This window comes from Podarcis raffonei, chromosome 2 (genome assembly GCF_027172205.1).
Source record: "Podarcis raffonei isolate rPodRaf1 chromosome 2, rPodRaf1.pri, whole genome shotgun sequence".
Classification (NCBI taxonomy): domain Eukaryota; kingdom Metazoa; phylum Chordata; class Lepidosauria; order Squamata; family Lacertidae; genus Podarcis; species Podarcis raffonei.
Window position 1 is genome coordinate 9,769,712 of NC_070603.1, and position 26,198 is coordinate 9,795,909.

General features: G+C 46.5%; 1 protein-coding gene across 3 annotated transcripts in view; it reads right to left on the minus strand.

Annotated features, from left to right (window-relative positions):
* Positions 1 to 26,198, minus strand: part of COL2A1 (collagen type II alpha 1 chain) — a 96,160-nt gene that overhangs the window by 60,662 nt on the left and 9,300 nt on the right. For all 3 annotated transcript variants that reach the window (XM_053373002.1, XM_053372994.1, XM_053372987.1), the window contains 10 exons: positions 24,730 to 24,822; positions 20,401 to 20,478; positions 16,121 to 16,165; positions 15,948 to 16,001; positions 11,539 to 11,592; positions 9,830 to 9,883; positions 7,907 to 7,960; positions 7,757 to 7,810; positions 6,018 to 6,062; positions 5,016 to 5,069 (listed from right to left, as the gene is read on the minus strand). In XM_053373002.1, coding sequence (XP_053228977.1) covers positions 5,016 to 5,069; positions 6,018 to 6,062; positions 7,757 to 7,810; positions 7,907 to 7,960; positions 9,830 to 9,883; positions 11,539 to 11,592; positions 15,948 to 16,001; positions 16,121 to 16,165; positions 20,401 to 20,478; positions 24,730 to 24,822 — 585 coding nt within the window. The remainder of the gene's footprint in view (positions 1 to 5,015; positions 5,070 to 6,017; positions 6,063 to 7,756; positions 7,811 to 7,906; positions 7,961 to 9,829; positions 9,884 to 11,538; positions 11,593 to 15,947; positions 16,002 to 16,120; positions 16,166 to 20,400; positions 20,479 to 24,729; positions 24,823 to 26,198) is intronic.

Below are 26,198 nucleotides of genomic sequence, written 5' to 3' on the forward strand. Positions count from 1 at the left end.
TTTTGCAAAAACAACATGATGGGATAGTTAAGGTAAAGGGACCCCTGACCATTAGGTCCAGTTGTGGCCGACTCTGGGGTTGCGGCGCTCATCTCACTTTACTGGCCGAGGGAGCCGGTGTACAGCTTCTGGGTCATGTGGCCAGCATGACTAAGCCGCTTCTGGCGAACCAGAGCAGCGCACGGAAACGCCGTTTACCTTCCCACCGGAGTGGTATCTATTTATCTACTTGCACTTTGAAGTGCTTTCAAACTGCTACGTTGGCAGGAGCAGGGACTGAGCAACGGGAGCTCACCCCATCACGGGGATTCGAACCGCTGACCTTCTGATCAGCAAGTCCTAGGCTCTGTGGTTTAACCCACAGCGCCACTTGCGTCCCTTTGATGGGATAGTTAATGTGGCATAATTCTTCCTATAGAAAAGCTTTGCTAGAAATTAAATCTGTGACTCACACAGTTCGAGATAACTTTTGTCTGTGCACAGAAGCTTTTCACTCCCGCTCCCACTGTGCCTGTATCAAGAACCACTTCTGAGCTCCCCACCCCCACCCCCAATGACGTTGCAAACAGACAGAAATAGCTTGTCAAACAGTGCACAAGGCTGCTATTTGGGGGGGGGGAGAGAACAGCTTCACTGCATATAGGAAGTTGGCTATGTGTATTCCTCTGGATTAATGCCATTTTTATGTGAGACCCAACACAACGGGAGCAGACATCCACTCAGGCAACAGAGCATCTCCTTCCTCTCCTCCTCTCTGCAGCCCCCTCCGCCACTAAATTGTAATTGGATAAATTGTTTTCCTCTTCCCCACTAATTGGAGTCTGGCTGACACTTTGAGGCAGAAAGGGGAGCCGATTCCTTCCAATGGGTGCTCACTGAACATGTTTAGCGTTGCTAAGTTAAGCCTGGTTACTTCAAGGCTGTTAAACCGTCTTGGTTACTTTATCTCCTTAATTCTCTCAACTATCTGAATCTGTAAGGAATATGAAGACTGGAGCTTTGAGCTAAAACGCTCCTGCGGAGCTTCACAGCCAGCCCTATGGGGGCTTTGACATTTGTTCAGTAAACAGCCAGAGGGAATTTCACGCTAGGTTTATTACAGTATCAAGTGAAGGCTGAAATCTCTGGAGACGTAGAATGGAATGCTGGAAATAGGCCCAGGCACGATGTCTCTGGCTTGCTAGTTTGCTAAACTGAGCACAGTCATGCCTGTTAGCTTTGCTTCACAAAAGACCCAGGTTCAAATACCCATGCAACCGCACAGTTTATGGGTTGACACAGGATCAGTAATTAACTCTCAGCCTGATCTATCATGCAGAGTAGCTGGGAGAATAAAATTAGGGAAGCCATGTAGGACACAACTCCCTGAGCTTCTTGAAAGGCAGGACAAAAGCAAAGTGAATCAACGAACATGTGGATGTTCACATAGTTTTGCTAAGGAGGGTGTGACACAGCAGTGGACGGCTGCACTACTCACCTGCCCTTCCACCAACTAGGTCGCTGCTGCGTACCAGGATGGAGAGGGGGGTGTAGCAGAAAGGTCAGCACAGGGCTAACATGCTGGCAGGACAGCAAGATTGGCTTTGGAGTGAACCTGAAACTGTTCTTAACCTGAAGCACTACTTTAGCTAATGGGGCCTCCTGCTGCCGCCGCAAAGTTCTTAACCCGAGATAATATTTCTGGGTTAGCGGAGTCTGTAACCTGAAGCGTATGTAACCTGAAGCATATGTAACCTGAAGCGTATGTAACCTGAGGTACCACTGCATGTAGTAGCGACTCAGCTGGAGGGAGGTCAGGCGAGCAGCACCAAACATTACCGGTGTGATATTTCTCAGCATCCACATTTTCCCCCATGATCCAATCAATACACTAATCTTTCCAGTTTAGCCAAACCCCCTGAATTTTGCACCCGAGCATCTAAATCAGAGTTTCCCAAGCTTGGATCTCCAGCTGTAGTTGGACTACAACTCCCATCACCCCTAGCTAGCAGGACCAGTGCTCAGGGATGATAGGAGTTGTAGTCTAACAATAGCTGGAGACCCAAGTTTGGGAAACTCTAGTCTAAAGATGGCCTCTAGGGTAGTGACTTCTCTTATACCTGATGCTGAACTTTAGATTTACAGGGGAAGTGGGAGAAGAGGCAGCCACAGTTCCTTCCACCTCCTCTTCCCCTCTCTGGCGCTATATGGCTCTGTGCATATGGCACACCTACAGATTTGAGGAACTGTCTGGGTGACAGAATCATGCAACATATGGGCAGGAGGAGCTGTTTCGGCTCCTGCCTTAGCCACTCATCTGACCTCCAGTCTGTCATGTTATTACTGCTTATCCGGAGCTGGAGAGGGAGGGGCGAGGTAGCAGCGAGGTCAGCATGGCGGAAGCTCACCAATAGGAGCACCAGATGGGCTCTGCCGGTGCACTTGCACTGCGCTGATCTCACCACCACCACCTCATCCACCACCCTCTCCCCACTCCCAAAGTAAGCAGCAGCAACATCACCAATCAGAGGTCAAGTGAGCGGGACATAGCTCAATTGGTAGAGCATGAGATTCTTAATCCTGGGGTTGTGGGTTTGAGCCCCATGTTGGGCAAAAAGATTCCTGCATTGGAGGGGGTTGGACTAGATGGCCCTCGTGGTCCCTTCCAACTCTACAATTCTATGTGTGGAGGCACCCTGCCACACTATCCACTCCACCTGATGCCCAGGTTACAAGGTTTAAGGTAAAGGTAAAGGTACCCCTGCCCGTACGGGCCAGTCTTGACAGACTCTAGGGTTGTGCGCCCATCTCACTTAAGAGGCCGGGGGCCAGCGCTGTCCGAAGACACTTCCGGGTCACGTGGCCAGCGTGACAAAGCTGCATCTGGCGAGCCAACGCAGCACACGGAAACGCCATTTACCTTCCCGCCAGTAAGCGGTCCCTATTTATCTACTTGCACCTGGGGGTGCTTTCGAACTGCTAGGTTGGCAGGCGCTGGGACCGAGCAACGGGAGCGCACCCCGCCGCGGGGATTCGAACCGCCGACCTTTCGATCGGCAAGCCCTAGGCGCTGAGGCTTTTACCCACAGCGCCACCCGCATCCCTACAAGGTTTAGTGTTATTTATTTAAAAGCATTTATATACTGCTTAATAGTCCAAAAATCTCTAAATGGTGTAGCATGTAAAAAAACAAGCTACATATTAAAACAAAAATGCAACCTAAAACCAGTAAAACAGCAATATAAAAAAACGTAATAGCACATGCCAATGAATAAAATAGAAATTTAGAAGGCTTGGATATTTAAAACAGAGTCTTATGACTCAGGGAAAAAGATAAATTGAAGCAAGACGTCTGAAGCCACTGGTGGCTGCTGCTTCCCGTATGGCAGAGGAAAGGGCATTCCACAGTACAGGGGTAACAGCAGAAAATACCTGCTTTTCAGTCTGATTTCCTACAATATTCTGTAGAGTGTGGTTCCATAAGTAGAATTTCTCCAGATGATCTAAGTGATGGTCAAACTTGGCCCTCCAGCTGTTTTGGGACTACAACTCCCATCATCCCTAGCTAACAGGACCAGTGGTCAGGGATGGTGGGAATTGTAGTCCCAAAACAGCTGGAGGGCCAAGTTTGGCCATCACTGATCTAAGTGGTCTGACAGTCTTTGACTTAACATATAAGGTCCTGAATAACTCAGGACTAAGTTAACAACAGTATGATGAACCTGGCCCAATAGCTGGCTGGTATCCAAGGCATACAAAAAGTTGCACCTCAGCACAGGTGTAATATATGTGCACCCAGGTGCTCTAATCAATAACCTGGTCTCAGGATTCTGAATCAGCTGCAGCTTCTGGACCAACCCCAAGATGGCAACTCCAGTTTACTTCCTACCCTTTGAAAAGCATTAGCACTTTCCTGCACAGCATATCTACAACTTTACAGCATGAATGGGGAACCTGTGAACCTTCAAATGTTGCTGGACTCTGGTTCCCATCAGCCCCAGCTAGCAAGGTCGGGGGTCAGGGATGATGGGAGTTGTAGTCCAAGGGCCACAGGTTCCCCACCGCTGCCTCTATTTGCATAGGAAAAAATATCCCATTTAAGCAAATGCAAGTTTCTCTGCAAAGCAAACAGCAGCTATGCGGAGGGGGACATTCCGGATTGGGACCACAGCAGGGGGCAAAGGATTAATGCCCCCGAATTCCCATGCTAGATCCCCACCACCATGTTCACAGCAATTTGTGTAGAAGAAATTCTGCCCTTAACAAAAGTTTGGTCCCCCCTGCAGCAGGCTGGATTTAAACTAGAAGTTAGCCCCATTCGGTGCTACTGATCAGAGGCTGCTTTCTGCTTCTCTCCTCCACGGTCAACATAATAAAGCATGCCATGTCCTTTAGGGAGATGCCCACTGCCATCTTTTGAGATATGCCCACTACAGTAAAAATCTGCTGGCTGGCAGGCAAAAGACCTTTACCATGCATCTTAGGGCACAGCAACTTAAACAACTCATGCCAACTCATGCCCTCCAGGCATTGGAGACTAGTCCATTGGGCAAATGGGGCACTGCCCCACCAACCTTGGTTCCACCAAGCCCACCTACCTTCTTACTTAGAACCAGTCCAGGGCGTGGGCCCTTGCTTTCTGTTTCCTCCTCCTTAGTCGTCAGAGTTGCTGTCGCCAAACTCAGCAGGGGGGTGGATGGGGAGGAAACTATAGCTAACTGACTCTGCCTGCCGCTGGCTATAGCGCCTCCTACTGTTGGCCTCCTTGCCTTCTGCCCTACCAGGCCCAAATAGGCACCAGCCACCTCTGCCTCCAGATGTTCAAAAACCAAAAGCCACAGCAAGTATACTGAAAAGGGCAAAGAAATCTCATGCCATCATTACTTTTATGGAAACGTGGTAGGCCATGACAAATGGGGTAGGGGGATCACAAGGGGCAGGAGGTTTTCCACTAAAGTCACGGGTGTGTACATTTTTTCTGCACAACATTTCCCAGATACAGGACTTGCAGCGTTCAAGTTAATGCTGATACTTACCGCAGCACCAGATGGGCCAGGACGTCCTCTCTCACCTGGAAGACCACGGGGACCCTGGGAAATAACAATAACAAACGTGAAAAGGGCATCACAGCCTAATCTCCCAGAGTGCAGATTTCAGAGTGCGAAGGAACCTACTTTTCAACATTATGGCTAGTGAAATGCTCATCAGCACAACAGTGTGGTGTAACAGTTAAAAGTGTTGCAGTAGGGTCTAGTGGTAAAAGGTAAAGGAGCCCTGACAGTTAAGTCCAGTCGCGAATGACTCTGGGGTTGCGCGCTCATCTCGCTCTATAGGCCGAGGGAGCCGGCGTTTGTTCACGGACAGTTTTTCCAGGTCATGTGGCCAGCATGACTAAGCCGCTTCTGGCGAAACCAGAGCAGCGCAAGGAAACGCCATTTACCTTCCCACCGAATGAGTGTGGAGTCACATGTGAACCTGGCACAATTCACCGCGAATTCCAGGGAGGTCCTGAATATGTACATTTAAGTTGCACAAACTCTCAGGACTATTTCCGAGCACAATTCAAAGTGTTGGTGCTGACCTTGAAAGCCTTAAATGGCCTCGGTCCAGTATACCTGAAGGAGCATCTCCACCCCTATCGTTCTGCCCAGACACTGAGGTCCAACTCCAATGGCCGTCTGGCGGTTCCCTCACTGTGAGAAGTGAGGTTACAGGGAACCAGACAGAGGGCCTTCTCAGTGGTGGCGCCCTCCCATCAGATGTCAAGGAAATAAACAACTACCTGACTTTTAGAAGACATCTGAAGGCAGCCCTGTTTAGGGAAGTTTTTAATGTTTGATGTTGTTGCTTTTTATTATTAATATTCTGTTGGGAGCCGCCTAGAGTGGCTGGGAAAACCCAGCCAGGTAGGTGGGGTATAAATTATTTTATTATTATTATTATTATTATTAGTCAAATACAGATGGGTAATGCCCACCCTGCAGGGCTAAGAGTGCTGTTATTACTGATTAAAAATAAGTTGAACAGCGGATACTCACCATTGGACCTGGTGATCCAGCTTCTCCAGCAGCGCCAGCTTCACCCTAGAGTAAGAGAGACCATGGTAATTATGGAAGCAAAACATGTCTTTGCTACCAAACCCCACATCTGTGTGGATCAGGGGTGGGAGATGAGACTCTGACGGTGCTTCCAAATGACCTCTTTATTCTGATTTGTTTGTGAGGACAACACAGGTTATTTAATGAGCATTCGTCCTGGTTTGTTGGCAACCTGAATTTGCTGGTCTGTGTTTGGAAACAGTGATGGTCTGGAAGCACCCCGGATGCTGTGGGACCTATTCTTGTTGCCATTCCATTTAGTTGAACACTAGAGGGCACTCCACTAGCACATACAGTGGTACCTTGGTTCTCAGACTTAATCGGTTCCGGGAGCCCCAAAACTGTTCGAAAACCAAGGTGCAACCTCCGATTGGCCGTAGGAGCTTCCTGCCCTCAAGTGGAAGCCGCAAGAGCCGCAATGGATGTTCGGCTTCCGAAAAACGTTCACAAACTGGAACACTCACTTCCGGGTTTGCGGCGTTCGGGAGCCGATTTGTTCAGCAACTAAGCCGTTTGAGAACCAAGGTACCACTGTACAACTGTATCAATGGCAAACAGTTGCCTGCAGATGCATCTCAACTGGCAACCCCATTTCTGGCAGAAAGGCAGAGGTGGAATAGAGTGGAATGGACTATTGCTGCCAAAGAGGAGGCTGCACAGATGTAAGAAGCCTACTCCGTTTTAGCACCCATACAAAGCCGAGTGCAAAGTCCTCCAAGTTCTTGAGATACTTGCTGGCTGCAGAAAGGGAAGACCTCTAGATGCCATGCGATGAAATGAGCATATACTATAAAAAGTGGGAAAGGTCCTAAGTTACTGTTAGGAATCCTCATACAGCTTCTCCCACTCCTTCTTGTCTTAGGCTCCTAGACATGGGGGGGGGGCAGGGGGCTTCCAGATAGACTAGGAAGCTTAGAGATATCATGTGCAGTGGGCATCCATGATGCCACAACAGCAGTTAGCAAAAGAGATACCAGTTGGCGGAGACAAGGGTAGTGATAGACTACGGCTGTTCATTGCTCTTAAATACTGTGTGCTTAATTACTACAGGAAAACAGCAATCTGCTAATTATGCACTTGGGTGCTAAGAGAACATGGTCATTTTCAGCATCTGCTTTCTTGGGTGCTGCTGAAAACCAAAACAGCTCCCTGCTTTGAAAATCCTGCTCTCTTTGGATTGCACCGTTTTATCCCTGGAGAACGGATTTTTAACACAAAGCGTTTTCTTTTCCTGACACATCTAGATCAATTGGTCTACCTGTCATGATTTCTTTGGGGGGGGGGGGAATACAGTGTAATTTACTTTGAAAAGTCTACAGGGAAATTTTAAAACTGTACACTGTAAATTCACTTAAGAACTGTTCATTTCACCCTGGCAAGCAAATTTACATTGGTTTTGATGTGCAGGACTTCTGTTTTAAAGGAATATAAGCTCTCAGTCAGCTTAAACTGCACGCCTTGAATTTGCAAAGATGTGATTGAATCCCACCTGAAAATAGTGATAGCCTGGAAGCGCCTACAGTCTGAAACTTGGTAAGGGGGCATTGACTGGAAGTTACTTGAGGTTGCAAAGGGATCTTGACAATATTTAGAAGAACTAAAACGGTATTCATTGGTTGGGGTGGAAGGCATGGGAAAGCCATAGGTGCCCATGGCTCCTAAAATCTAATGCCCCTTACCTTAGCACCTGCAGCGCCAACTTCTCCCTTGGAACCATCTAATCCAGGATAACCCTAGAAAGAGAGAGGAAATCATGAAGAGGTTTCACTGCATATCCTTGGCAGAGACTTTTACTAAAAATCCAGCCTATTTAATGCTTGCATACTTACTCTGTGACCTTTTACGCCGGGAAGACCTGGGGTCCCAGGGAAACCTCGGGCACCCTAAGAGTCAACGAGAGATCAGTTCAGGTAAATAAATAAAGTTTCTCAAACAGATGCTGATAACTGGACAAAAGCTGGAATACTGAACAGCTCACTGCAGAAGCTAAAGGGCCAAGTTTCTGGCCTATCAGCCATTTACATTGAAGGAAGACCTATCTATCTGCACTAGAGTATGGAAACAGGAAGCAAAACCAACTTGCTCATGTTAAGCTGTGGCCTCTTTAGCCCTTTATTCCATCTCTATCTATACTCAGAATGTAAAGCTCTCTGTTCCCCATCAGTCACTCCCCCTTTTCAGCAGGCTTTGATTCAGTGACCCTCTTAAATGGGAAGGCAAGCAAAATTGCTGACATCGTAATGCCAATTCATGACACCTGTACTGACTGCCAAGTTTCAAGCATGCCCTAACCTTTTCTCTACACACAGCCCAGTCTCAAATTAATACCATCTGCAGATAGGTTTGTGCAATTCCACACTAGTCGCAGAATTTAGAATTTTGTTTTAAACCAAGCTTCCTTCGGCTGCAAACATAGGCTTCGAAGATATACAGATATTAGAATCATAGAATCATAGAATCATAGAATCATAGAGTTGGAAGAGACCACAAGGGCCATCGAGTCCAACCCCCTGCCAAGCAGGAAATATTTGCTGTTGCAATTTGTATACAAGAGTCCAAATATAGATGGTGTAGAACAGATCAGATAAAATTGCCAAACAAAACAAAAATGTTAAAAAGTATACAATTTAAACCTCAGAGAACAAAACTGTGGGCCTTATTTTAATGGTAATAGCTAAAAAAAATTGCAGCCTTTGCTGTCACCAGCTTATCTTGTTCCTCCAGGAGAAAAGTTACCGTATTTTTTGCTCTATAAGACTCATTTTTCCCTTCTAAAAAGTAAGGGGAAATGTGTGTGCGTCTTATGGAGCGAATGCAGGCTGCGCAGCTATCACAGAAGCCAGAACAGCAAGAGGGATTGCTGCTTTCACTGCGCAGCAATCCCTCTTGCTGTTCTGGCTTCTGAGATTCAGAATATTTTTTTCTTATTTTCCTCCTCCCAAAACTAGGTGCGTCTTGTGGTCTGGTGTGTCTTATAGAGCGAAAAATATGGTACTTAATACCCCAGGTGAGATAATAACAGTGGGGTGATTAACCCTTTACGCAAGTCTCTGTATGCAGAGCAAAATAACCGTATGCAGACCAATGTTTCTTTTAAAACATGTTTCTTATGGCTTCAGAGTTGGGCTTCAAAGTGCTCAGGCAATGATGGCAGGGGAGAATTTTCTATGGATCAGGGAGCAGAGTTTCAATGGCTAGCAGAAGCAGAATAAAATTCATAAAAATGTAAAAGAAACGTTGATTTATTTAATTTGAATAACGTAGACAGATTGGAGAATTTAGTTTTTAATGAGATACAGAATTTGGTCTTGTGGGTCTTAATGTTGCTCAACACTGATAATTTTGTTTGCAATCCGTTTCTAAATGCAATAAAAGTCTTGGTCGCCAGCACGTGGCAATGAGATACAGGAGTTAGTTTTTCTCTGGCTCTCTAAACAACCTGAGAGCCAGGGTGGTTTCAAAGTCAAATTCAGCAGAGACTCCCACATTTATCCAGTAGCCTAAGCCAGAAATCCAACATACTACTTTTATTTTTAATCAAGGCTTTGATCTGGTGGAGAATCCTGAAATTCTAAGCTCATCTTCAAGAAGCGTAAGGAGATCCCTTCATCCAAAACCACAGAATATTTCCTCCAAAACTGTGCGTGTTTATGTCAACTAAATGTACTCTCAGAATAAAAGTGCATTCTGCTGCATTTCTTTATCTGGTTGTATTCGCACAGATATCTGAGATATGCTGGACAAAGCCATACCTGAGGCCCAGGTGGCCCACGCTCTCCCGATTTGCCAGGTTTGCCAGATTCACCCTGAAAGAGACAAAAGTGATTAAGTGGCTAAAACATACTCTTTAAGAAAAGGATGACATTTATACAAAAGTCAAGGTCAGAAGAAGACATCAGAATTGAATAACTTAAAGCTGCTGAGTTAACTCCATGGTCTTTCCTAGTTTGCTGTTCTGTCTCCAACAAAAACTACAGTCGTATCTTGGATCCCAAATGCCTTACGACTTGAACGTTTTGGCTCCCAAACGCCGCAAACCCAGAAGTGAGTGTTCCGGTTTGCAAACGTTCTTTGGAACCCAACCGTCCGATGCGGCTTCCGATTGGCTGGAGGAACCTCCTGCAGCCAATCGGAAGCAATGCCTTGCTTTTCGAACATTTTGCAAGTCAAACAGACTTCCGGAACGGAATGGTTGTTATGATGAGAGATGCAGTCCAATAACATCTTTGGGACACCAGGTTGAGCAGGGAACTTTTGGCCCTTCAGCTTCCATCATGACTATTGGCCATGCTTGCTGGGGCTGATGGGAGATGTAGTTCAGCAGCCGCTGGAGGGCAAAAAAGGTTCTCCGCCCCTGACATAATAGCAGATTAGAAATCTGCATTAAAAATAGGTAAAGGTAAAGGGAACCCTGACCATTAGGTCCAGTTGCGGACGACTCTGGGGTTGCGGCGCTCATCTTGCTTTATTGACCGAGGGAGCCAGCGTACAGCTTCCAGGTCATGTGGTCAGCTTGACTAAGCCACTTCTGGCAAACCAGAGCAGCGCACGGAAATGCCGTTTACCTTCCCACCGGAGCGGTACCTATTTATCTACTTGCACTTTGACGTGCTTTCAAACTGCTAGGTTGGCAGGAGCAGGGACCGAGCAATGGGAGCTCACCCTGTCGCAGGGATTCGAACCGCCGACCTTCTGATCGGCAAGTCCTAGGCTCTGTGATTTAACCCACAGCGCCACCCGCGTCCATTAAAAATAGTTGGTTCAAATAAACGATGTAAGTAAAAAACTCCCTACTTAACAGCAGCTACCCAACAAAACCCACAAGAAAACAGCACAAGTAGTTTCAGTTCTTTTGTTTTATATCTCTCTTGACATATACCCCCCCCCAAAACCTTCTCATTAAGGTAAAAAGCCCCCAATCCTTCCAGGTCTGTTACAAAGGGCTTGTCAATTTTATACCAGTTTAACAAGCCCTTCGAAGAATCCTTGGAATTGTAGTCTGATAAGAATGCTGAGATGTCTGTAAGAAATTACAAGCCCTGTATCACAGAACTACAGCTCCCAGAATTCCCAACTGTGAAGCAATGACTGTTAAACCATTTTAAATCTGTAGTGTTTCTTTTCCTCAAGTTTTTTTGCAAACCTTGAGTTTTCCGACTTGATACCTTTCCTCTTGTGTGCAGAATGTGCTATTTTGGCTGTATATTAGGACCCACATTCTGAGAATGACTTCGAGATTAGCCTGAGTGATACTGTGTGTGTGTGTGTGTGTGTGTGTGTGTGTGTGTGTGTGTGTGTGATAGGATGAGACATAAACACTCTGTGCCTTAAAACGTCAACTGTTTTGCATTTCACTTTAGCATTAACTTTTGCAACAAACTCCTCATTCTGCTATGTATGTGCTAAGCTGCTCAAGTCTACCATCATATGATGGGCAGATGTCAAGAGACAGGATACTCACATCATCGCCAGGTTTTCCGGGTGGCCCAGGTGGCCCACGGGGACCCATTGGACCCTGGAGAGAGGGGGAGGGAAAACAAAATATATTAGAAGTCTGAGATACAGCCTCTTGTATATTCTACACCACCTGCTGACACCTGTTAGTGGCTAGGGGGTCTTAACAAGGTGAATATGTTGACAGTATACACAGGGATCCATCCTTTCTGTAACTGTGGACTCCCCAATTCACTGGTCATGCTGGTGCTTCTGGTATCCCCATCTGCAGTTTTATGTAGCTTCTTGAAATCTGTCCTTCCATATCAGGAGAAAACGATTCTAGAGTAGGCTTTGGCTAAGAGATTTCCATGGCAATTACCGACGAAAGAAGAATGGAGGATGAAAATGATGGACTATGCAGAATTAGATAAACTAACAGGAAGAATTCGAAACCAGCAGGACCAGAGATTCTCAGAAGATGGGAGTAAATTTACGGATTATTTGAAAAGTAATTGTGATGAACAGATTACGCTAGTAGGTTTGCAAGAAGTTTTGTAAGGTGAATTATTTGAAATAACCAATGAGGAGAGTTGTTAGTTAGAGATAATTAAAGGTAATATGAAATTAAGAAATGCATAATAAGTGATAAGAACGGAAAATCATCAGAGGTGTTGACAGAAGTCCAAAAATCATTGTATAAGATGAGAAGTTTTGTTGTATGAATGATAATTAATATGTTAAAAACTAATAAAAATGTATTTTTAAAAAAAGAGATTTCCATGACATGTAGCTGCCAATACACCACTGCAAAGCTCAGGAATGGGACATCTTTTGGGGGGTTCAAGGGCCACATTCCCTTGGGGAAAGAGTTCAGGAGGCAGGCAGAACACTTAATTCATCTCCCTCACTTTTCATTCATATATTCATTCTCTTCCATTCATTATATCCCTCAGCGGGCAAAGGATCCAAAGTGTGTCATTTGCCAACCCATGGCATAGCTGATGGTCAGTTCCAGTGGCTAGCAGCACAGGACAGAAACTAGAAGAAGCTTCTAAAAGAAGGCACCATATGCCTTTTGCTTCACCCCCACTCTTAACTAGGCTTTCTAGTTATCATATTGCATTCACAATTAGAATGACAAAAGCGTAGGGGGTTTTCCCCTTCGCACACATGCAGTGCATACCTGTTAGGGAACTAATCTCAATTTCATGACTGGCAAAAGGCAGTTCTTGTGCAAAACACTAAACCATGGTTTAGTGTTATTTGCACAAGGCAAGACGGATGTGCTGTGAGCCTTGGGCTCACGACTGCTCCTTCTCCTCCTCCCATACAGCTCATTTCAGTTCCCACAAGACCTGAATTGTTGCATACAAGTCAGGGACTGCGGCTGAAAACAAACCTGGTAAGTTTCAAGACAACCCAGGCTTTGTAGGAATCAGAAAACTAAACCGTACCAGACTCCTCTTCCCAGCAACATGGGAGGACCAGAGGGAAGGCTGCAGTAGTGTAGGTAGTCAGGGCCAGCGCGCGGGGGGGGGGGGGAGAGCAGTCTGTACAGGGCCAGGCTGGGCCGGGGGTGGAGAGGGCTGTCATAGGGAACTACGGAGATCCTTAGGGTGGCACAGGAATCTGTACTGCAGCACGATGGCTGCTGTGCATCAGGTTATGTGATTCTAGGGTAGCAGGGGAGCTTGAAATTGGTGGCTGCCCTGTAAAAAGGTGGAGTGTGTGAGATTAAGGCTCACGGCAACTCCTTACAACTTATGCATAAATCACTAAACAGTGATTTAACAGAACATGCAACAAGGACCCTGGCATTGTGCTATACTAATGCAGGATGTGCAGATAATATTCCTGAGCAGCACTGATATGAAATATAAAGGTAAAGGGACCCCTGACCATTAGGTACAGTCATGGCCGACTCTGGGGTTGCAGCGCTCATCTCACTTTATTGGCCAAGGGAGCCGTCGTACAGCTTCCGGGTCATGTGGCCAGCATGACAAAGCCGCTTCTGGCAAACCAGAGCAGCGCACGGAAACGCCATTTACCTTCCCGCCGGAGCGGTACCTATTTATCTACTTGCACTTGACGTGCTTTCAAACTGCTAGGTTGGCAGGAGCAGGGACCGAGCAACGGGAGCTCACCAATGAACAATGGGCATCTCACCTCGCGGGGACTCGAACCGCCAACCTTCTGATCAGCAAGCCCTAGGCTCTGTGGTTTAGACCACAGCGCCACCTGCATCCCTTAACAGGGAGATAGCACAATACAGATTTGCTTTTAAATGCAAATGGAGGTGAACTTCTTCCCCATCCTTATACAAAGCTGACATAGTAGCAGACACATGTCAAGGATCACTTCTTGTTCCTGCACATCAGGCTGTCTCCCACCACAACATTGTTCTCATATGCAATGTAGAAATACATTAGAACCCTGGGTTAATTGTAGGACACCACAGACTTCCTACAGAAACCACTATCTATTGATGGTCTCCCAGAAAACAATCTCCTAGCAACTATAGATGTACTAGCCCTGTGGACCAACATCCCACTCAGAGATAGACGAAGGGTCACAACCCACAATGATACAGAATAACTGCTATGTCTATTCCCTTATGCCAACAAGTTCGTAGGCCAACTTGGAACCTTTTAAGCTGCTCTTTGCTGCCTAAACTACATCAGTGACATTTTTATCTGCTGGATCCATGGGAAGAATGCTCATGAACAATTTCCACCCCTTCCTACACCTGAGCCTGGAAACAACTAAAGCAGGAAATCCACTCTGCAGTCATCACAATACAACTGTGTACTGGACACCTAAGTCCAATGGTCGCTGCACAAAAGTGGCCAGCTACTACCCTGAGCACATCATATGGTTGACAGTGGTGGGCCAAGTTGTAAGGTTCAAGCACATTTGCTGCAGCCAATCAAGGCCTCTCACCTGGTGGATATATTCAGGTAGGAGCTATTGTCTTTGTTTGTTACTATGGTATGCATTTTTGTGTTTTTACATTGCAAACTGCCCTGTGACCCTCGGATGAAGGGCGGTATAAAAATTTAGCAAGTGATGATGATAACAATAATAGTCTTTAAATTAGAATACATTTCCAATGAGAACATTGATTAAAAAACAGCAAAAGGCTGGCACCAGGGTCATGAGCCATGCTGAGCCACATGCCTTAGGTGGCAGATCAGAAGGGAACCAGATCATGCACAGATCAGCCATCATATGTCTGCCTGGCTAGCTTTCCAGTAGGGCTGGGCGATATATCGTCCAAAACTGGTTCGAAGTCCATATCGCGATATTGGTTTTATAACTTTTGACCTAGCAATATAACATGAATCACGATGTGTGTGTGCTATGCAAAAATCACGTGGGGAAAACTGTGAAGCCAGCCACTGCCTCTACATAGCTCCATCCTTATTTCAGACATTATGATATATCAGTGTATTGGGATGTTTAGCTGATGATATATCATGATGTTGAAAACCAGATATCTCCCTATTGCCCACCCACAGCTGGTGGGAACCCTGTGCGGCTCTCCAGAACATCTGTCCTGGTCTGTCCTCAGAGTGAGGCACTGTGGGTATGATGTACTGTGATGAGAGAGGCAGTACCTTCAATATCAGAGGCAATATTCCTCTCCATACCAGTTTCTATGAATCACAAGTGGGGAAGAGTGTCGTGCTTCCCAACCTTAGGTCTCCAGCTGTTTTTGGACTACGACTCCCATCATCCCTAGCTAGGGATGATGGGAAAGCCATTTCCCGTTCTCAGGGAGATGACGTTGCGGGCTGGGAGCAAGCCCTCCCCACGCGCGTGGGGTGGGATAGCCCCTGCGCCATTGGTTGGTCCTCAGCCACGTCACCCCTAGGCCATCCAATCCGGACAGTCCGTGGGCGTGGCACGGGCTATTTAAACTGCCCATGGCCAAGCACTTGTTCCTTTTCTCCCTGCTCGGTCAGTTCTGTAGTCCAAAAGCAGCTGGACACCCAAAGTTGGGAAGAACTGCTATAGAGGCATCTGGTTGTCCACTGCGAGAATAGGATGCTGGACTAGGTGGGGTTTAAACCTGATCAAACATGGCTCTTCTTATCTTTTTTATGTTCCTCTCCAATCCACTAAAACCCCATCATGTCCACCCTTAGACATTCTCCCACAACTGAAAAGCTGCAAAGTCTCTCCATGGATAACTGTTAGACCTGACTTCAACTGCAAAGCTCAATAAATCTTTTCAGTTTGCTCGTGCCCTTACTTTTTGAGAACCCCTAAGCTAAGTGCTTTTGATTGATACTATATAGACAGGCTTTCTCAGGACGTTGAGGATCCCAGAAGTAAAGAGGGCATTTGCAGGTGCATCGTGGCAAGAGGGAAAGGAGGAAAACACGAGCGCATGAATTGTGCCACAAACATGCGCACTTCCTAGATACTCACGCCAGTACCAGGTTCACCAGGTTCACCAGGGCTGCCTTGAAATCCTTGAGGGCCCTGAAAAGAAGAGCACAGATGCATAGTGGTCCCCTTGGGAAATTCTTCCATCTACCTCATTTTTTTCTTCCAAACATGAGAGATCATCCAAAAAAGAGTTGAAAGGTTTTGATACTTACAGGAGATCCTGGAGGTCCCGGAGGGCCTCGTGGTCCCATAGGTCCCTATAATAGAAAAAAAAATTAAATTAAGCAATCGTTACCCTCCCAAAAAGAAAGGAAGATACAATCCCAGCACAAGAGATACACTAGGCCCTGGCTGTACAGGCATTAAGAACCAGAGCAGGGCTTCTTCAATGGCTGCTGCTTCTTTAATTCTCCCTCTCTTTCTTTGTAGCATCCAGGGCTATTTGTATTTATAGAAGTCATTCGGCGGTGAAAACACACACACACACACTCGCTTTCCCTTGGAAACTGTCCATGTTTACTAAGCCCGAATTTCATTTACTGCTTGCCAAGAAATGCTAGAGAGTAGAAATTTCCTGCTGGAAGTCTTGTGGGATCTTGAAGAACAGTAGCTGCTGTCTGTCTTTGCATACTTCAGCTCTCGGTCCAAGTGCAACAGTGACCCGGCCCCTTAAAACAAATCTCTCTATTACTTCCCTGTCCATAATCATCTGTTTCAACTCTTTTGGCACATGGCTTGGGAAGTTCTGGCAAGCAATGCAAAGGCCCAAAGACCTTTTCTCTCGCTCTCTCTTTAGAAGTCAGCCTTTCCATTAAAGCGGCTTGCTTGAACAATCTCGGAATAGCAGGTCAACAAACGTTTACAAAGTAAGTTAGGCAATAAAATTGATAATGAAAAGAAACGTGGTTTTCTGGAACTCTGGGTACAAAGGAAGGTGGTGGCGATGAGATTTGACGGCATCACTCTGGCTTAACATCAGGAATGCATTGGACTCTATGGGCTTCAATAAAACTATGCTGGTTGAGGTGCTGCAAGCAAAAGCTGTAGCTCCTTTGGGCCAAATGCAGCTATGCTGGTGACTCAGCTACCCTATTTTAAGGGGACAGAAACAGTCCCAGTGTTATTGCAGTGCAGGGATCAGGAACAAGTGGCCCTGCAGATGTTGCTGGACTACAACTCCCATCATCCCTGACCATGCTGTTTGGTGCTGATGGCTGTGGGAGTCCAACAACAACCCAGAGGGTCACAAGTTTCCCCTTCCCTATTGTAGTGTATTATTTTGTGCAAACCATCTTGAGCACCCTTCTGAAAATATCAGAAGAGATTTTTTTAAAAATAAATTTTAAAAAATAAAATAATAAAATGTTATCTAGCTATCTATAGATAGATCTATACACACGGTGTCAGAGTTACCTTGGAACGTTTTATTTCCTTTTCTTAACATTTATATACCCCACTTTCCTTCCTTTACAGAACCCAAGGCACTGTACATGGGGCTTGCATGACCAAACCTAGGTGGTGGCCTCAGGTGGCTTCAAATTGTACCTTGGGAGAGCCTAAATGGTACATGGGGTGTCTGCTTGTCTGTTTTACTGTAGCTCTCAGTCAGAGAAACTAATATGGGCTATAAAACACTCTGCATGTCTGGAGCAGAGGTGAGGAATCAAGAACATATAGAACTACACCAGATCTACAAATTTAGGGCCATTTGGAAGAGCTCCTGTAACATTTACTCATTGGAAGTCCCACCACTTTCAATGCAACTCAGCCCCAAAATGTGCTAAGGATTATGGCCCAGGTGTACATCATACCTAGATCTCAAGATGGCTGAACTCTGACTGGTCTCACTGATGTCTTTCATAATTTCTCTATTTTGTTCTGCAAAATGCATTTCTCTCAAGCATTTTCCAATGTAAAATGAGGCTCTTGGCCTAGCCTACAGCACATATCCCTCACAGGTTTAACAGAAAGCAGGTGTGGCGGTTAAGTGTGGTGGACTAGGATCGGGTTCAAATCCACACATGGCCACAAAGATCACTGGTGACCTTGAGGGTTGTGGCTGAGGTTAAAATAGAGGGGAGAGGAAGAGGCATGTATGCTACCTTGAGCTCCTTAGAGGAACAGTGGGATATAAATGTAGTAACACAAATATAATATCCATTAGTAGTTGGTCACATTCCAACAATCAAATGTTGTCTTAAAAAGCCAATATTATGAACAAGTCTCAGACACCGGCATAAGGCAGGAAGCTACTGTTAACCACAGCTTCCTATTACATCTGAACAAGGAAACTGGGGTTAACAGCTTTCACACAAGCCAAAATGTAAAGCCATCATTTGAAGATGGTTTCTGAAGCCTGGCTAGCTTGGAAGTCATTAACTGTAGTCTTGGCTCGGACATGACCTGAAGCTATGGTTATCTATAGCTTCTTGTTTCATCACTCACACGAAGGAAGGAGTGACACAGCTGTGTGCAGGTACCTGAAGCTCATACCTATCTCAGTTTACTAGACCAATCTCTGATCAACTGAACGTGACAATTCCCGCTCCCCAGGACAGACTGGCTCCAGAGGGTAGCATTTGCCAAGTTCACAGGACCAATAGATGATCCACCATCAGCGCTACTCAACAGTGCCACCATTTTGTATGGGGCAGCCACCCAAGAAGCCCCAAGGCACCCACCATTTTCAGGCTAAGGCCCAATGAAGCCCTGGGTCTTCCTGAGAGCCTCAAAACCCTGCAAGGTCGGCACTGTCTGCAGAGAACCTAGGAAAATACCATTGTGCGAGCGGAGCTAAAAGTCTCTTAACAGACCGTTCTCACCATCACTAAACTACAATCAGTGACATAGTATGTGAGGGGCCACAGGGTGGTTGTCCAAGGTGCAAATTTGTTAGGGGCGCAAAATTTCAGCACCTGGTGCTGCCTCATGCTTTTGCCGCTGATACGAACCAGGAAGTGACCTCTCTAGACAACAGAAAGGCTCTTTTCTTACTTCCGTGGCTGTAATCTCCATGGGTTGCCAGTGGATGCTGTTAGTATGCACATGAGTACTCCGTCCATTTCCCTGCCTTCCATCCACCTCCTCTGCATGGGCCCCGGGCACTGGCAACCCATGTTACGCCACTGACTACAATTGCCAGGATTCTTCATGGAACATTATCCCATGGCAGCCAGCTGCCATAAAACCAATACAGTGGTGCCTCGCAAGACGAAATTAATTCGTTCCGCAAGTTTTTTCTTCTTGCGAGTTTTTCGTCTTGCGAAGCATGGTTTCCCATAGGAATGCATTGAAAATCAATTAATGCGTTCCTATGGAAACCGCCTGCCAGGCTGGCGGTGCGGAGAAGGGCTTTTCTCCCCACCGCAAGCCTTCAGGACAGGTACGGGAACAGAGGGGAAGGCTCGCAGCGCTTCTCCTCTGTTCCCGGGGCTTGCGGTGGGAGGAGGGTTTTTCCTCCCCACCGCCAACATTCAGAACAGCATTCTGAATGTTGGCGGTGGGAAGGAAAACCCTCCTCCCACCGCAAGTCTTCAAGACAGCCATCCGAAGGCTGGCGCGGGGAGAAGGTCTCTCTGCCCCACCGCCAGCCTTCGGAGGAGCCTTCCGAAGCCTGGCGGCGGGAGGAGGTCTCTCCGCCCCACCGCCAGCCTTCGGAGGAGGTCCGAGGACAGTGGGGAAGACGCGCTGCGCTTCCCCGCTGTCCCGGAGATTTCCCTATGGGCTTTCGTCTTGCGAAGGAAGCCCATAGGGAAATTCGTTTTGCGAAGCGCCTCCAAAACGGAAAACCCTTTCGTCTAGCGGGTTTTCCGTCTTGCGAGGCGTTCGTCTTGCGGGGCACCACTGTACACCAGATACATCTGGGGTGAGGAACCAATGGACCTCTACGTCAGAAATTGCCAAACCAGAAGGCTTCCAGTGGCACCCCTGGGCAGGTGCCCGAGACTTTGAGCTTTATTTTTAAAAGAGCTCTAGCCCTTCGAGAAAGAAAGTTATGAGGTGAAATATGCAGGTACTTTCTAAGCAATTTCTGTGCAATGAAAATGGTGTAACTGCCTTGTATATATTTCATGATACCGAGGAATGCTTCTGGTTGTTATTAGACAGCAACAGCATCAGTGTGTGTGTGTGTGTAAGAGAGAGAGATCTCCACAATCAGGGCGAGCAGGACATAGCTGACTTTCCACAGTAAGCATAAGATTGCCAGGAGTGGCTGCTTGCGAATTTTATGTTATGCCACACTCCCTCCATGGCAGCCATTTTGTGTCTAGCGCCCCCAGCACCTTCCTGAAATTCAAAATGTGTCCGCTAGTCTAAAAAGTTGGGCAACCCCTGCTAGATTACAACTTCCATTTGTTGCTGATCGTTGACTGCGCCGGCTGGGTTGTAGTCCCACAATATCTGGAGAGTCACAGCATACCCACCCCTGCAATATACATTTGTTGCGCAGACATGAGCTGAAACGACTTGGGGAGACTCTCCTGGTCCTTACCATCGGTCCTTGCAGCACTCCCATCTGAGCGCCGCCTGCTTTCTCATCAAATCCTGTAGCCATCTGAGCACCAAAGTTCTGCAAAGATAAAGCACAGAGAGAACGTGGTCAGTTTCAGTGGAACGTGATGTGATCTGACGGAGAACATTCACACAATGAGGAATACAAGAAGTCTTTTGAAAAGTCCAGAGTTTCCCGTAGTATCTGATGGGCAAGCATGCCCACATCACAGAGGAAGAAATTAGGGCAAGCTCATTTTACATTTTTTTACGCTCCTTGGGGACTATACCTCCAGACATAGGGTGATATTTTTAGGCGGAATTTCATCTGGAGAGAAAAGGAAGGGGGCTTTCTAAGTAGCAACTTGTATTTTTTTGCCCACCCTGTTATCAAGTCACTGTTTTGGTGTTTTCCACGACAGTAAACGAGCGGGGAGTCTGCAAGGGTAGAAATCAACTTTGTGGTACACAAACTTTCCAACAAGTTATCGAAAACACAAAACATTGTTCATTATATCTAGAGACCGGGTGTCTGGAACACAGAGCTACATCACTGAATCTAAACAATATTCAAGTGCACTTGGAATAATTAGAAAGTGTGGCTTAAAAATGGACACCGACAGGTCAAACTTAGCTCCAAAAAAGCACTGTTATGCATTCTGAAGAGACATCACCTTGCCAACAAAGGTCCGTATAGTTTAAGCTATGGTTTTCCCAGTAGTGATGTATGGAAGTGAGAGCTGGACCATAAAGAAAGCTGATCGCTGCTTTTGAATTACAGTGCTGGAGGAGACTCTTGAGAGTCCCATGGACTGCAAGAAGATCAAACCTCTTCATTCTGAAGGAAATCAGCCCTGAGTGCTCACTGGAAGGACAGATCGGGAAGCTGAGGCTCCAATACTTTGGCCACCTCATAAGAAGGTGAGAAAAGACCCTGGAAAAGACCCTGATGTTGGGAAAGATGGAGGGCACAAGAAGGGGACGACAGAGGGCGAGATGGCTGGACAGTGTTCTTGAAGCTACCAGCATGAGTTTGACCAAACTGCGGGAGGCAGCGGAAGGCAGGAGTGCCTGGTGTGCTGCGGTCCATGGGGTCATGAAGAGTTGGACACGACTAAACAACTAAACAACAACAACAATGCATTCTGAGGAGAGCAGAACAACCCCATCAGATTTATTTATTAATCCTATTATAAAACCACTGAATACACCTCTATAAAAGGATGCATGTCCAAAGACAGTGGTGGAGCGTATGCCCACCAGTCTGACCCAGTGGTGGAGCCGGGTGCAAGGTGCATAGCAGCTGAGGAGGGTGGATGGCAGTGTTGGCGCCCATTCTCCTGCTCTCCTGGGGCTGAGCTGCAGCCAGGCACAAGTGCCCAGCCAAGACTCAGCTCCTTCTCACTCAGAGCCAGGCTCTGATGAAGGAGCCTGCTGCCCCCTCATGAAATTGTACACAGAGCCACGGACCCCCATGGACACCCCCCCCCACGCTACGCCTCTGTCCAAAGGGACAACCTCAAGATCAGTTACTCCTTAAAACATTTTAACTCTACCTCCGTGTCCACAAAAGACTGAGGGGAATGGGAAGAATGGACGTTTTCCACTCTTTTCGGTGGGTGTTTCCATACAGAGTAGCAACTCTAATGTTTACCAGTAGTGACTCAGTAAAGAAGGTGGATCGTTGGCTACCCTATATGAACCTGGAGTAAATGAATATGACTTGGTGAGTGTGTCCTATGTGTGGAGTAACATTTAAAAATCAGGGTTGGTTACTTCAATCAAAGAACAAGAACACATTCTACACATTAATATCCTCCAGTATGCCAATCTTTGATATTGTTTACATGCCCCTAATAGCAATCAAGTGTGGGTTTCAAAAAATAAAATAAAATATAGTCATTAAACTACGTTACAGTGTAGTGTTCCTCAAACATGGGCCTGTAGATGTTTGACTGCAAATCCCATCATTTCTGACTACTAGCCAAGCTGGCTGGGGATGATGGGAGTTGTAGTCTAGCTCTACAAAGTTCCCTGGGACTTCTTCCCAGGTAAGAAGGTATAGGATTATAGCTTTAGCGACTCTAAAATACAACCTTAAGGAAATGCACTAATGGAATGTCTGCCTTTGTCCAGACCTGCTAATCTCCTGATTGTTTCATAAAGGTAAAGGTAAAGGGACCCCTGACCATTAGGTCCAGTCACAGACGACTCTGGGGTTACGCCGCTCATCTTGCTTTATTGGTCGAGGGAGCCGGCGTACAGCTTCTGGGTCATGTGGCCAGCATGACTAAGCCGCTTCTGGCGAACCAGAGCAGCGCACAGAAACGCCATTTACCTTCCCGCCAGAGCAGTACCTATTTATCTACTTGCACTTTGACGTGCTTTCAAACTGCTAGGTTGGCAGGAGCAGGGACCAAGCAACGGGAGCTCACCCCGTCGTGGGGATTTGAACCGCGACCTTCTGATCAGCAAGTCCTAGGCTCTGTGGTTTAACCCACAGCGCCACACACAAAATCAAAACCTGCTCAGTCCTATAGACAGTGGTGAGCCCTGATGATCCTCCTCTAGCACAGTAGTTTTCTACCTTGAGAGAACCTTTTCCAAATCAACTGATCTGCATTTGATTCTTGCATTGTACGGGGTTGGACTAGATGACCCTTGGGGTCCCTTCCAACTCTACAATTCCATGATTCTATGATCTCCTATGAAATTATCTATGCCCCTGCCACAGACCACCAGTGCATTAAAAAGTATTCTATGACATCTCACAGTTAGAAAAAAAGCCATAGCCCAGCCTGTTGAGAACACTGTCCGTCTTGCATGAACTGAGAATGTATTGCTATGTGTCGGGGGGCCGGGGGAGTGGGCTGTATGCCAAGACCCTTCTAATTCCTAGATCCAGCGTTAAAATCTAAGGAAGGATTCAAATTGCTGGAATAGCAAGAAAAGTGTTTTTATATATATATATAATGGCCCTATGAATATAGGTCATTAAGGTATCAAAGGAAGTGGCTCTGTGCCAGACAAATGGGGGGGAGGCCTCCCTCAACTCACTATTTGTTAGAAAAGACAAAGGCCAGAGTTGAGTTGTATAAGGGTAAGCTAGAACCTGGAGGAAGAAGCAGGCTGAAGCCTATGAAAGAAAGAGATGCCTGATTTCTGTGGCTATGGAGAAGCAAGACCCACTTGGGGTGTCAATGCTGTGAACCCCTCCATCATAGGCTCAGGTTGTACATATGTTTAAATAAAGCATATGCCATAAGGCCCTTGTAACTATGGGACCGCCTCTCCTGGTATGCCCCGCAGAGGACCTTAAGGTCCATGAATGACCATAGTTTAGAGGTCCCAGGCCCTAAGGAAGTCAGACTATCCTCCACCAGGGCCAGGGCCTTTTCAGTTATGGCTCCGACCCGCTGGAATGCTCTGTCCCACGAGACCAGGGCCCTTCAGGATTTAACCTCCTTCCGTCGGGCCTGTAAGACAGAGCAATTCCACCTGGCCTTTAATTTGAATTCAGCCTGATTTTTTATTTCCTTTCTCTTCCTTGCCCCTCCCCCTTTTATGAAGATCACCCGCTTTGAGACCCCACAGCTAATTCTCCCCTGGCCTCCTCGCTGGCCCAAGTAGGACCAATTCAGCCAGCTAGCCCTGGGGATTATCTGATTTTTGAATTTCATTGTTATTCATGTTTTGATACTGTATTTTATGCTGCTATTATAATTAAGTGTTTTAAAATTGTTGTTAGCCACCCTGAGCCCGGTTTTTGAACCGGGAAGGGTGGGGTATAAATAAAAAATAAAATAAAGACACTACAATCTCCACTGTACCTCATTCGAAAGGAAACACAAATGTCGGGGTAAATGCCTGGAACCCCTGGAATCTCACACCACTCAGAGATAGTGGTGGAGTTTCTCTAGAGAATACCCAACACTCCCTTGCAGATGACTTCTGGCAAAATAAGCTTGGCAGTGAAGAGTTGGACAGTGTTTCAAGGGATTCTGACTTGTTGCAGAAACGCATGTTATTGTGGGGAAGGGGGTATTTCCAGAGGACCCTCCCAGAACAAGGTTTGAAAACCACAACTCTAATGGCAAAAGAAGGCAATCTAGGCCATTGAAAACCCAGCAGTCTGTTGTATTCTGAATATGTGGCATTTTTTAGGTAGCATATTATGCATGCTGAACTGAATTAAGGCTTATTGCAGAGTTAGAACACCAGGAATTCTTGGTAGGTAGCACAGTGAAAGAGCTCTTTTCATTCTGTAACCACACATGAAATGTGTGTGTGTTTGTGGGGGGGGGGGGTGAATCAAGCAGAGGATACTCACTCCACCAAGGCCAGGGGGGCCTGGAGGCCCAGGAGGCCCAGGGTTGCCAGGTGTACCAGGTTCGCCATCTCTGCCACGTGGTCCAGGAGCACCCTATTTTAAAAAAGGAAGAAAAACGTCCCAAGGAAGTCAGATCATAAACCACTATATCATCTCATCCAAGATTACACAGGGAAAGTCATGTTTTAAAACGGCAACGGCACACGGTTCTATTAACCCTCATAATTGGTATCATGCATCTTATACAGTCCGCATCTAGACATGTCTACTCAAAAGTAAATCTCACCGAGTTGGCCTGAGGGTTCATAGGATTGTGGACTTAAAATATTGCTAAGTCTTCTCTGTTCATTTCATCTGTGTATTAACAGCCCAGTCCAAATAATTGTTATGCTCACAAATGTAAAAATGCTCAGCAGTGATGCCAGTACATGCTACTGCTCTGCTTTAGCAATCTGTGGCCTGTGTATACTTATGATCGCACAACAGTCAGATTTTCTAGGGGAAAAACTATTTAGGATGCAGGAGATGGCCCTAACGGACCCTTCAGTTGTGTGCATTTGCGTAAACTGCTTTGGGAAGTTCCTTTCTTCTTTAAAATTGAAAAAGACTGATTTTAGAAACTTCTAGTTTAAGCCCCTGCCCAATACACTGAATTCAAAGCTAGAGCCCCTCTCACTACCTGACAGGTGTCTCTCCTGCCTCTGCAGGAATATCTCCAACAAGAGAGAGCCCACCTACCGAACCTGGAGCTGGTTCCACTGTCAGACTGCTGTGACCATTAGCAGAATCTACTCCCCTGTAACATAATCCTATTAGATTGCAGAGTGGTTTAACAGTCAATTGTTCTTCCCAGGGAACTCTGAGGATCTGTAGGCCCTGTGAGGTGAACAGGGGTCTCCTAGCACCCTTAACAAGCCACAGTTCCCATGATTCTTTGGGAGAAGCCTTGACTGTTTTAAAGTGGTATGATGCTGCTTTAAATGTATAGTGCAGATGTGACCCTAGTCTTGCCCTTTGGGGCAGCAGAGAACAACCCTTTGCCTCCTTCTATGTGATTTCCACCCCCTCATCACCTTTGCTGCTATCCTCTGAACCCATTTCCAATTTGTCTACCTCCTTCTTAAAGTACCCAACATTGGGTGCAGTAGTTTAGATGAGGCTGGCACAGAGCAAAGTTGAACTATTACTTCTCATGACCTGAAAACTATGGGCCTATTGAGTCACCCTAAAATACAAACATGTTCTCCGACCCAAAATGTGATGCGCACAGGGACTTGTTTCACATGCTGGGGATGGCCCTATCCATTCAACAGAGACAGCCAAGGAACAAAGATGTACAAAAGAATACTACAGCCCCGGACGCTCGACGAAAGGAACACTTGACAAAGTGCTGCTCTGCGCATGCGCAAAGCGCGATTTAGCGCTTCTGTGCATGCGCAAGCAGCAAACCCGGAAGTAACCCATTCCAG